At 39.7% G+C, this 13,381-nt stretch overlaps 1 protein-coding gene across 2 annotated transcripts in view; it reads right to left on the reverse strand.

Moving 5' to 3' along the window:
- Window positions 1-13,381, reverse strand: part of srgap2 (SLIT-ROBO Rho GTPase activating protein 2) — an 80,947-nt gene that overhangs the window by 12,725 nt on the left and 54,841 nt on the right. For both annotated transcript variants that reach the window (XM_058055621.1, XM_058055620.1), the window contains exons 3-13: window positions 12,931-13,093; window positions 9,159-9,221; window positions 7,370-7,585; window positions 7,093-7,221; window positions 5,738-5,959; window positions 4,381-4,482; window positions 4,097-4,294; window positions 2,902-2,986; window positions 2,628-2,655; window positions 2,323-2,353; window positions 8-68 (exon numbers count right to left, since the gene is read on the reverse strand). In XM_058055621.1, coding sequence (XP_057911604.1) covers window positions 8-68; window positions 2,323-2,353; window positions 2,628-2,655; window positions 2,902-2,986; window positions 4,097-4,294; window positions 4,381-4,482; window positions 5,738-5,959; window positions 7,093-7,221; window positions 7,370-7,585; window positions 9,159-9,221; window positions 12,931-13,093 — 1,298 coding nt within the window. The remainder of the gene's footprint in view (window positions 1-7; window positions 69-2,322; window positions 2,354-2,627; window positions 2,656-2,901; window positions 2,987-4,096; window positions 4,295-4,380; window positions 4,483-5,737; window positions 5,960-7,092; window positions 7,222-7,369; window positions 7,586-9,158; window positions 9,222-12,930; window positions 13,094-13,381) is intronic.

Raw genomic sequence — 13,381 nt, forward strand, 5'->3', positions numbered from 1 at the left:
TCCTCACCATGGCGACTGATGAAGCGGATGCAGCTCTCCACCATCAGAGGAATGGCTTCACCTGATTCCTAAAGAGTGGCACAGCATTATTATTATCAATTATTATTATCATTATTATTATTCATACATTTTTATCAATTCAAAAGACAAACAGGTAGCTGGTGTGGAAGGAAAAAAATAGGTCAAAAACAGCAGCTATCTTATGTGTGTACATGCATCAGAGGAAGCAGTACCAGACATAAGGAGGCTGCTGTTGCTAGGATACCGTGCTTTTCTTTTTTTTGTTTGGGTTTTTCATAAAACCATACATGGTGAAACATATTTGTCAGAAAAGGACATATTTGTACTTGAAATGGACGGCAACTATGATTGAATTCATAAAAATAGCTTAAATCAGAGGTGGCGCAAACTGTGGCCCGGGGGCCACATCCGGGCCGCTGAGTGTTTGAATACGGCCCGCCCGTATTTAATTCATTCATTCATTTTCTACCGCTTTTCCTCATGAGGGTCGTGGGGGGGGGGGGGTGCTGGAGCCTATCCCAGCCGTCTTCGGGCAAGAGGCGGGGTACACCCTGGACTGGTGGGCCAGCCAGTCACAGGGCACATATAGACAAACAACCATTCACACTCACATTCATACCTATGGACAATTTGGAGTCGCTAATTAACCTAGCATGTTTTTGGAATGTGGGAGGAAACCGGAGTACCCGGAGAAAACCCACGCATGCACGGGGAGAACATGCAAACTCCACACAGAGATGCCCAAGGGTGGAATCAAACCCTGGTCTCTTAGCTGTGAGGTCTGCGCGCTAACCACTAGACCGCTGTGCCGCTCTACCGCTTTTTCCTCACGAGGGTCGCGGGGGTGCTGGAGCCTATCCCAGCTGTCTTCGGGCGAGAGGCGGGGTACACCCTGGACTGGTGGCCAGCCAATCACAGGGCACATATAGACAAACAACCATTCACACTCACATTCATACCTATGGACAATTTGAAGTCGCTAATTAACCTAGCATGTTTTTTGGAATGTGGGAGGAAACCGGAGTACCCGGAGAAAACCCACGCATGGACAGGCCCAGGGTGGCCGATAAGAACCTAAAGCTCAAATTATTGATTTTAAGTCACAAAAGAACTCTTTGCTGCACGGTGGTTGAGTGGTTAGCGCACAGGCCGCACAGCTAGGAGACTGTTCTCCCCCGTGCATGCGTGGGTTTTTTCCGGGTACTCCACGGTTTCCTCCCACATTCCAAAAGCATGCTAGGTTAATTAGCAAATCCAGATCATCCATAGGTATGAATGTGAGTGTGAATGGTTGTTTGTCTATATGTGCCCTGTGATTGGCTGGCGACCAGTCCAGGGTGTACCTCGACTTTCGCCGGAAGACAGCTGGGATAGGCTCCAGCACCCCCCTTTGCGACCCTCATGAGGAAAAACTGTCGAAAATGAATGAATGAAGTCACAAAAGAACTCTTTGCTGCACGGTGGTTGAGTGGTTAGCGCACAGGCCGCACAGCTAGGAGACTGTTCTCCCCCTGTGCATGCGTGGGTTTTTTTCCGGGTACTCCACGGTTTCCTCCCACATTCCAAAAAAAAACATGCTAGGTTAATTAGCGACTCCAAATTGTCCATAGGTATGAATGTGAGTGTGAATGGTTGTTTGTCTATATGTGCGCTGTGATTGGCTGACCACCAGTCCAGGGTGTACCCCGCCTCTCGCCGGAAGACAGCTGGGATAGGCTCCAGCACCCCCTTTTATGACCCTCATGAGGAAAAACGGTAGAAAATGAATGAATGAATGAAGTCACAAAAGAACTCTTTGCTGCACGGTGGTTGAGTGGTTAGCGCACAGGCCGCACAGCTAGGAGACTGTTCTCCCCCGTGCATGCGTGGGTTTTTTTCCGGGTACTCCACGGTTTCCTCCCACATTCCAAAAAAAAAAACATGCTAGGTTAATTAGCGACTCCAAATTGTCCATAGGTATGAATGTGAGTGTGAATGGTTGTTTGTCTATATGTGCCCTGTGATTGGCTGGCCACCAGTCCAGAGTGTACCCCGCCTCTCGCCGGAAGACAGCTGGGATAGGCTCCAGCACAACCCTTTACGACCCTCATGAGGAAAAGCGGTAAAAAAAATGAATGAATGAATGTGCAGTACATAGAAATATACCACAAGGGGGCGCTTCGGTGATGTTTTGATCACCTTATTTAATACTGCATGGGTGTGAGTATATATTAACTCTATTCCAGATACACACATCTGTGTGTCGGCTTTGAAAAAATATAAAAACACAGAAACACACACACACTTATGACACATAATTACCTGTTTCCGTACTGCAGAGTTTCTCCGTCCACTACGACAGCGAGCGAGCGAGTGAGCGAGCGAGCGAGAACGAGAGAGAGAGAGAGCAGTCTGTCATTAAGCCTCCAGAGTGATCCTATTTATAAGCACCCAACTCTGGTAACACTTTATTTTACACACGGACACATATGTTGAGAATATCTTGCAAATAATAGGCCTGAGTGCCAAGAAATGGGAGTTTGAAACCCGACTATGGCGTACGGAGACGTGATTGTGTTGGTGTTTTTGTGTGTTTTTCATGCACTTCCTTTACTGGTCTCACGTACCTGGCAAGGCAACAGTCAGTCTTCTGACCTAAAAGTGTGTGGGGGGGGAGGAACAGGACATGGCCGGGGGTCAGTTATAGTCGAAATGTGAGACAGAAGGACACAAACGCTTTTCCTGCTCAGCTGCGGAAATACTGACATTTCCTGAGGAAGAACCCCCCCCCCCCCCCCCCCCCGATGCCCCCTCCTCCGTCGGTACATCTGCAGCCACATATGGTCGCTGTGACCTCCTCCCCATACAGTACGTGTCTAAGAAGGTATGAAGGACACTCACTCTCTCCTATGGTCTTCTGAATGAGGTCATGCTTGGCCTCCAGCTTGGTGATCAGGTTCCTACCTTCAAGAAATTCCTTCAGCTTCTACAAAAAAGAAAAAAAAAAGTTCAGATTCCGTGTAGAATTCCGTGTAGACCGGGGTCTCAAACTCGCGGCCCGCGGGCCAAATGCGGCCCGCGAGACGCTAGTTTGAGGCCCCCCACCTTGATACCAAAGTTTAATGTTGAAATGACCGTGTGCACACCGGACACAATTAACATGATTTTTGCCCCCGCCCATACAGTTACCCTACCCTGTTTTGCTGTTTTTGGATTAGCAATGAAGCTAAAGGCTTATGACGCCGGGTACAAATAAATGCAGGAAAATGATTTGGAATAAAACGGAAAATACACGTCGAGATAAAGCATCTCATGAAACATGTTATTAAAGTTACGACGCTGCTCCCAGATGGAACCGAGTACGATGCTAACTTGCTAATTGGGTCAAATTATTAAGTTTCATTAATGTTCATGTTAAAGGTTAAATAACTGTTAATACTGTACATTTAAATCTGAAAAAAATAATTTTTCTACTGGTTTCTTACGTTTTTCTTATTTGCTGTTTTATTATTATTTTACTTATTTATTACTGATTGATTGATTTATTGTCTTTATTCTTAATTTGTTTTTTTTTTATCTTATTTTGTGTATAGAAAAATAAAAATTAAGATATTTGAGAACAGTGGAATGTTTTATCAGATATTTTGGTGTGGAAAACCGCAACCAAAGTACTGAAAAAGTGTAGGGTATAGCAGAAGCAAAAGCATTGAAGATAGTTTTTTTTTATTGTTTTTTTTCCAGTTTTTAATAAACGGGTTTTTTTTGAAAACCTGATGAGCCTCAGGACTGCGGAGACTGTTGATATTTAAAAAAAAAAAGATTACACACCTTTTTAATCAGGCTTTTAATTAATATTTTTAAACTTTTCTTTTTGTCCTATTTTATGCTTTTAGTCGTTTTAGTCTTTTTTTTAGTCTTTTAGTCTAGCTTTCTTAGTAATTGTTTTTCCTTTTAATTGTGGTAATTGTTTTTAATTCTGTAAAGCACATTGTGTTGAATGTCTTTGCAGGAAAAAGTGCTATACAAATAAAGTTGATTTGATTTGATTTAGAATCAATAAATCCCACCCCCACTCTTGCCGTGACCTGCCACTGACCGTGAAGTAGAACTGTTCCGTTTCCTGTTGGTTAGCACGCCTCTTAGCGAGGCTGGGCTTGCTCAGGTAGGATTCACTGAATGTGGACTTGACAGACTCCATGCTGTTGCTGTGGTGGAAGCACTCGGACACGTCATAATCCTCCACGGTCACCATGTCCTGTATGGTGGACAGAGTGGCCTCCATGGTCTTCTTCACCTGATGAGGAACAGGAACGATGAAGCCACGACTCGGATCCGCATCGAGACGGATACGTAGAGTATAAATAAAGGGCGTGGCCAAACCTCTTCGTTCTCTATCTTCAGCGTGGAGAGACGGGACTGAAGCTGCTGACATCTTTGGAGAAGCTCACCTTCTAGTGGCTGCTGAGCGCACACCACTCCCATCTGCATCGCCACAGAGTATGTTAGTTATTTGACGTCATTATAAAGTTACAAAGTACAGAAGTAGTACATAAAGTTGACATATAAAGGGGAATACTACTATACATATTTACATAGAATATTATAGGTTAATATAATTATGGTATTTAGAAGGTTACAGGTTACACATTCACATTAGCCACGTTTACATTTAATATTTTATAATTAAACTCAGGACATGTTTTATGTAGATATATATTTTATTTTCTAATAAAAAAAATTAATATAAAATACGAATTAATATATAATATATATATAATACAATATAAATTATAATTAATATATAAAATATAATATTTTAATTGTTAAATAATTAATAAGATTCTGTTCCACTGCTGCTTGCCAAACACTAATAAAAAATTATAAAATTTAATATATGATGTATATGTAAATGTAAATGTATATGTAGATGTAAATAAATCTACATAAATGTAATACATTTATGTAGATGTAAATGTATATAATTTAAAATTTTAATAAAATATTATATATATATAATATAAATTATAATTAATAATTAATATATAAAATATAATATTTTAATCATTAAATAATGAATAAGATTCTGTTCCACAGATGGCGCTAATGCACACGAAGGCTGCTTGCCAACCGCTAATAAAAAAATTATAAAATTTCATATGAAATATAAATTAATATATAATATATATAATATATAATATAAATTATAATTAATATATAACATATACTATTTTAATCATGAAATAATTAATAAGATTCTGTTCCACCGGTGGCGGTAATGCACACAAAAGCTGCTTGCCAACCGCTAATAAAAAAAATTATACAATTTTATATAAAATATAAATTAATATATAATATATAATATATAATATAAATTATAGTTAATAATTAATATATAAAATATAATATTTTAATCATTAAATAATGAATAAGATTCTGTTCCACAGGTGGCGCTAATGCACACGAAAGCTGCTTGCCAACCGCTAATAAACAACAGAAGAAGAACGCACCCTGACAACTTTCCGATTGAGCGGGTACAAGATACCTCAATCGGATTGGGGAAAGGAATATTCCACCCCCGTGAATCCGATTATATATTCATTCGGATTGGCACTTTTCTTTGGGAATGAGGTGTATACAAATGTTACATTCTTTCTGTTTCAGCAAATAAACCGAATGCAATTGGAATATTTGGGTCCATGTATCCGTGGCTAGTGCTACATCCAAAACAACATATTACCGTGTCTCCCATATGCGACTGGAAGTCAAAGCGAGCTGGAGGGCAGAATACGTTGTTGTAGGTCTCCATCAGCTTCTGTTTGTCCCCATTGGGCTCCAGGCTCTCTGCCGCCCCTTCTAGGGTCTCCAAGCCGGTGTGCTTGGACGTCTCCACGTTCTGTTCTGCAGACAAGTAGGTCCTCAAGGCGCGGTGAAGGCTGGCGTGGTAGCCCAGGTCACAGCACTGCACACGCAAAGAAATATGCATAGTTTGATTGAAGATACTTCACTCTTTTAGCACATTAGTACTGTGAACAAATGTATTGCAATTCTTGGATACGGAACTGTGATGTATTCCAATAACGCAATGCATTTTGCCTTCGCCGCATGTTTTCAAAAAACATGAAAATTCCAAAATTCGTCCAAATTCATAAATTATACTATGTGAATATAAATAAAAGTGCGACTTGTGTTCCGCACAAAAAATATATATATATATGTGTCTGACAGACATATTAACTATAAACAAAGAGCTAAAACAGGGGTCTCAAACACGCGGCCCGCGGGCCAAATGTGGCCCGCAGGACACCACTTTGAGGCCCCCGCCTTGATATGAAAGTTTAATGTTAGTACGGCCCGCGCCGGTTTTAATATGGATGCTGTATGGTATCATGTACCCAGAAAAAAATTATTACGTTTGATTCATGTTCATGTTAAAGGTTAAATAACTGTTAATAGTTATCCTCCCTATCCGTGTGGAAGTGGTAAGTTTTTGGCTATTTAAGTTGAAAGGAAATAACTTGAAGGCTACCGTTTAGGTCGCTAGCTCTCTAGTTTGCGAGTTAGCATGGGTGTCAAGACCCTGCAGTTGCGCAATATGTTGTAAATAAAAAGAGTATAAATGTGACTATAGTCGTGTTTTGTCATGTCTACAGGGCTCTAATAATGCTTTGTTCATTTTAATCTGAAAAAAAATAATTTGTCTACCCACCAACTATATGTGGTTTCTTAAGTTTTAATTATTTGCTGTTTTATTATTAGTATTATATTTATTTATTCATTACTTAGTGATTGATTTTCTTTATTCTTGATTTGTTTATTTATTTTTCATCTTATTTTGTGTAGAAAAATAATTTGAGAACAGTGGAATATTTTATCAGAGCTTTTCTTGTAGAAAATTGGAACCAAAGCAAAGTTTTTTTCAATTTTTTTTGTTTTTAATAAATGTTTTTTTGTTTTTTTTTGGAAAACCTGATGCGGCACAGTCTCACCCAGACCCGAGCTCCAGTGCCCCCCCCCCCAAGTAAATTGAGTTTGAGACCCCTGAGCTAAAACCTGCTGTCCACCCAAGCAGCAAAGTAATGTTTTCATACTCACGTCAATAATATCGGCGAGGTCATGGATGTAATATTTGAAGACGCAGCTATTGGTGGCCTCAAGAGCGAGCAGGTATTCGTTCCTGGCCTTGATGGCCTTCAACTTGTTCTCTGTGTACTTGGCTTGTCTCTGACGGAACAGAGCACAGAAGATGATGGGACAAGTAAAGTGAAGAACAAAGGACCGATCATCCCAGAGTTATGCATAGCATGTCGGCGTTGACAGTTCGGTCATGAATGTTCCATGAGAAACACACACTAACATGTTGACTTCTCACCTTCTCCTTCATCTTTTCGATTTTTTTGACGCTGGAGCGGCGGATGGGTTTGTCGTCAGCCTTGATGCTGGCGAGCGTGTCTGGCGAGCGCGGTGTCTGGCGATCGTCTTGGCGACTGGAGCGCCCCATCTGTTTCTCCTCCTGCTTCTCCGCCTCCTTGAGCTTGGACTCTGCATTGATGCTGTCGGTGTTGTACATGTGGTACGTCTTCATCACCTGGGAACAGTAGGAATTGCCGGAAAACATGACTGACACGGCTGTTTTTTTTTTTTTCCCAAAGTGTGCCTTTGGGAAAATGATGAAGAATTCCACTTTTTTATTTTTATTTTTTTTAGTGCAAAAGGAGTCACACACTAGTTCTACTCTACTTTGGACACGGTGGTCAAACACATGAAAGTGCTGAATCAAGCTTGCTCAGCCCTAGTTGCACCGCAGCCATCATTATACCATTCCGCTCCCAACTCCCCGGTTTTAGTCACCGCTTTGTTTATGAGAGCGCATATGCACGTCGTCATTTAAAGCAGATTTATTTATAAGTCACAAACTAGAACCGGTGACATGAGGTAAAGCTAAACACAGACCGTAATATACAACGTGCGTCACCACCGACACATGTGTAAGTAAGTAGACTTTGTGATGCTCCTGACAGCGTGAGACAACCATTTATGTAACAAAAAATAAAAATAAAAAGTGTGAACAGAACAGTTGAAGGCCATTCTAATGTCATGTAAGCGTTTGCAGACCGCAAGTCAAGTAGATCTGCAACAGAATGAATCATGGATGATTTGTGTCGTCTGTGTTATGTCCAACATTGTCATGGACAGACACTACTGCAGTTTTCCAGTACTTAAGTGGTTGGTGTTGTTTTTTTTTAACCCCACATTAAAATATCACCATTGAAATCTGCATTTGGTAATGGTAATGGTTGCATCCCATAATGAGTTCACAGTTCCACATGTCCAAAAGGAGTAGGAAGAAGCAAAGCTTATTAAATCCTACCCCTCCATCTGGTACTTTTACAATCAGTAACTGTTACATTTGTTCACTTCCTGCTTTCCAAATGTAATTTAATAAAAAAAAAGTAATGTAATTTAATTTAAAAAAATGTAATTTAATTAAAAAAAATGTAATTTAATTAAAAAAATGTAATTTAATTTAATTAATTTTTTTAATGTAATTTAATAAAAAAATGTAATTTAATTAAAAAAAATTAATTTAATTTAAAAAATGTAATTTAATTTAAAAAAGTAATTTATTTCAATTTAATTAACATTTTTTTAATTTAATTAAAAAATGTAATTTAATTTAAAAAATGTAATTTAATTAAAAAAAACTAATTTATTTCAATTTAATTTTTTAAAAAGTTTAATTTAATTTAATTTAATTTAATTTAATTTAATTTAATTTAATTTAATTTAATTTAATTTAATTTAATTTAATTTAATTTAATTTAATTTAATTTAATTTAATTTAATTTAATTTAATTTCTGTTTCTGTCCCGTACCGAAGTACGGGGTGATATGAGCATCCAATGCCATAATGGGTACCATAGTAAGTGTCAATATAGTGATATATATAGCACATCATGACTGGTTCAAGACTCTTCATCCTTGTATTTAGCAAACATCAACTGCTTGTATTGTTTCTTGAATTGGCTCATCGTTGTGCATTGTTTGATTTCCTTACTCAATCCATTCCATAGTTTGATTCCACATACTGCATTTACTTCCTTGACTTACACATTTAAAAATCATCATATTTGTAATGCAACAGAAGTGCTTTGTCTTACCGAATAGAGCTCATTGAGAACTTTCATCAAGTCCTCTTGCAGCTGCACGCCAACCTCTTTGCTCTGGAGAGACAGATTAGAATGAGTTAATCACCGTGAACAAGCAGCTTATTGACAATTAGTTGTAGTGTCATTAATGGGGGGTGCCTTAGGATAGTGGAGTATTGGACAATTTGATCCAGGAGTGTGATTCAACTATCAATCTCGCAGGAGAACCCTAAAATATTCATGTGATCCAGATTGTACCGTTCTGACTACATGAGGGGTGGCCATGGGTGCTGCTGAGCCTATTTATTTATGCATCAGGTTTTCAACAAAAAAAAGAATAAAAAAACACATTTATTAAAAACAGAAAAATGAATAAACTTTGCTTTGGTTTCGATTTTCTACAATAAAAGCTCTGATAAAACATTCCACTGTTCTCAAATATCTTCATTTTTATTTTTCTGCACAAAATAAGATGAAAAATAAATAAACAAATCAAGAATAAAGAAAATCAATCAGTAATAAATAAATATAATAATAATAAAAAAACGGCAAATAATTAAAAATTAACAAACCACATATAGTTGGTGGGTAGACAAATGATTTTTTTCAGATTAAAATGAACAAAGCATTATTAGAGCCCTGTAGACATGACAAAACACGACTATAGTCACATTTATACTCTTTTTATTTACAACATATTGCGCAACTGCAGGGTCTTGAGACACATGCTAACTCGCAAACTAGAGAGCTAGCGACCTTTAAACGGTATCCTTCAAGTTATTCCCTTTAAACTTAAATCGCCAAAAACTTACCACTTCCACATGGATAGGGAGGATAACTATTAGGATAACTAACATACAGCATCCATATTAAAACTTGCGCGGGGCCGCAAAGTAGTGTCCTGCGGGCCACATTTGGCCCGCGGGCCGCGTGTTTGAGACCCCTGATGTAAATCCTTAGTCAAAGTCAGCCCTAGTCATTAGCAAGATTACATACAGTAATTTTGCATTGTTTGTCCCGTAAACGAGCAAACCAACTCCGGCGTGATGTTAAGCAACGGTCTCATCAGTCAGGATAGGCGATCGAGCACGGAGGGACTGATGGGTATAACGAGTAGGGCGGCAGTGGACTTGATGGATATGATGCAAGGAAACGAGGTCGGTCAATGGAAAGGTGAGAGAGAGGATCCCGAGTGACTGATGATTGGTTGCAAGAGACGGATAAACTGACATGACTTTTTTGATTAACACTGTCAGAGTGTATATGAACTATTACTGATATTACCACAATAATATATTCAATATTGATTGTTTTTTTGGGAGGCGTGTACTCAGTTTTGATACAAAGACTTGTAGAGAGCAACATAGGAATCGGTTGGTAGAGAAATAAGATGGAGGGAAGCTAAATGTTTGTCTAGGAATACGGGAAAAACAAACCGGGAAGATTACTTTGAATAACAGACAAAAGGTCAGAATGAGAATGAGTGGGATGAATGCTTGTGGAGAAAGATGGCGACAGAAAGGAGGATTTACGATGCCGCGGCAAAAAAAAACAACAAACAAACAAAAAAAACTAACTGATGTAACGGAATAAGTGAGGTTGCCACGCCCGCCGGTCTTTAAAGACCGGTCAGACTAAAACAATCTAAAAGCAATCAGCAATGGTTTGAGCCATCCTGTCAATCAACTGGGAATCTTGACCTCTGAACTTCTCCTCGGGCCTCTACGCTCATCTGTCTGGCTTCACATAATTTTTTATTTATTTTAATTTTATTTAATTTGTTTTTATTTTTCTTTATTTTTTATTTTTGTCGCGTACCAAAGTACAAGGTGATATGGCCATACAATGACATAATAGGTACCATAGTAACTGTCAATATGACTGGTTAAATTAATTTAATTAAAAAAATAATTTAAAAAATGTATTAAATTAAAAAAAAATGTAAGTTAATTTTTTTTAATTAAACAAATTTTTACTTTTTTTAATTACATTTATTTTTTCAGGTTCTGTACAATGCGGACCTTCAAACATAATTGTTGGAAAAATAGACCTCTAAAGGTCGCACAAGGATACAGATACTGATACTAAATAATACCGATATAGAGGAACCATTACACTGCCTGACTAATGTCAACATAAGAGGTTGTCGGCATAACTGAAACCAAAACTAAACATTGCTTGTACGTTTATGTTGACTTTCACCACAAGATTTTTTGACAGTTTTCCTTCATTTGTGCACATTACTTTGATTCTTCCAGTTTTCACGATACTGTATTGTAGTGTCTGAAGTATTATGTATGGTTCTGAGCTGTGATTCAGGGTTTGGGCTATATAGGAGGACAAGAACCGCTAAACCGCCTATGGACAATTTGGAGTGGCTAATTAACCTTGCGGGCGGCACAGCGGTCTAGTGGTTAGCACGCAGACCTCACAGCGAGGAGACCAGGGTTCAATTCCACCCTCGGCCATCTCTGTGTGGAGTTTGCATGTTCTCCCCGTGAATGAGTGGGTTTTCTCCGGGTACTCCGGTTTCCTCCCACATTCCAAAAAAAAACATGCTAGGTTAATTAGCGACTCCAAATTGTCCATAGGTATGAATGTGAGTGTGAATGGTTGTTTGTCTACTATATGTGCCCTGTGATTGGCTGGCCACCAGTCCAGGGTGTACCCCGCCTCTCGCCCAAAAGACAGCTGGGATAGGCTCCAGCACCCCCGCGACCCTTGTGAGGAAAAAGCGGTAGAAAATGAATGAATGAATGAATGAATTATTAGAGCTTAGCACGCAGGCCTCACAGCTAGGAGACCCGAGTTCAATTCCACCTTAGACCATTTTCTCTGTGGAGTTTGCATGTTCTCCCCGTGAATGAGTGGGTTTTCTCCGGTTTCCTCCCACATTCCAAAAAAAAACATGCTAGGTTAATTAGCGACTCCAAATTGTCCATAGGTATGAATGTGAGTGTGAATGGTTGTTTGTCTATATGTGCCCTGTGATTGGCTGGCAACCAGTCCAGGGTGTACCCCGCCTCTCGACCAAAAGACAGCTGGGATAGGCTCCAGCACCCCCGCGACCCTCGTGAGGAAAAAGCGGTAGAAAATAAATGAATGAATGAATGAATGAATGAATGAATTATTAGAGCTTAGCACGCAGGCCTCACAGCTAGGAGACCCGAGTTCAATTCCACCTTAGACCATTTTCTCTGTGGAGTTTGCATGTTCTCCCCGTGAATGAGTGGGTTTTCTCCGGGTACTCCCACATTCCAAAAAAAAACATGCTAGGTTAATTAGCGACTCCAAATTGTCCATAGGTATGAATGTGAGTGTGAATGGTTGTTTGTCTATATGTGCTATCTGTGATTGGCTGGCCACCAGTCCAGGGTGTACCCCGCCTCGCGCCCAAAAGACAGCTGGGATAGGCTCCAGCACCCCCGCGACCCTCGTGAGGAAAAAGCGGTAGAAAATGAATGAATGAATGAATTATTAGACCTTAGCACGCAGGCCTCACAGCTAGGAGACCCGAGTTCAATTCCACCTTAGACCATTTTCTCTGTGGAGTTTGCATGTTCTCCCCGTGAATGAGTGGGTTTTCTCCGGGTACTCCCACATTCCAAAAAAAAAAAACATGCTAGGTTAATTAGCGACTCCAAATTGTCCATAAGTATGAATGTGAGTGTGAATGGTTGTTTGTCTATATGTGCTATCTGTGATGGGCTGGCCACCAGTCCCGGTCCCTCCAGCGTATTAAGGTGCAATGTATGTTACTACAGATGATGTATGAGAGCCTTGCCTTTTTGAAGAGGCGTCCCGAGTCTTCACTAATCTGCGCAAAACGAGGAATGATGTTGTTGAGGTAGAGGTCGGACAGTGTGGCGTGGTCTCGGCTCTCCCTCTTCACCTGAAGCAACAACAGGTTCCAGCAGTTCACTGGCGACAGGATGCTCTGCTCCTTCCTGTACGGCGGCGTGACAAGGACGGGAAAAAAAAGAGTGTTAAAGCGTAATCAAGAATAAAAGGCGCATTAAGCCGCTTTCATCTTTTTTTTTTTTTTTTTAATTCCTCTTTTCATCCTGTTGATCGATGCACAATACCGCTTGTTAAAGTTGGAAACAAGTTCATGGCAAAGCATGCTGTTTTTCATCACGATGAAACCAGCGTTGGAATAACAGGCATGGAAGGAGAGAACGCCCAGACAGATTTCTACAGAAAACAGCCACCCCCCCCCACACACACACATACAC

Source organism: Doryrhamphus excisus, chromosome 18 (assembly GCF_030265055.1).
Source record: "Doryrhamphus excisus isolate RoL2022-K1 chromosome 18, RoL_Dexc_1.0, whole genome shotgun sequence".
NCBI classification, from domain to species: Eukaryota; Metazoa; Chordata; class Actinopteri; order Syngnathiformes; family Syngnathidae; genus Doryrhamphus; species Doryrhamphus excisus.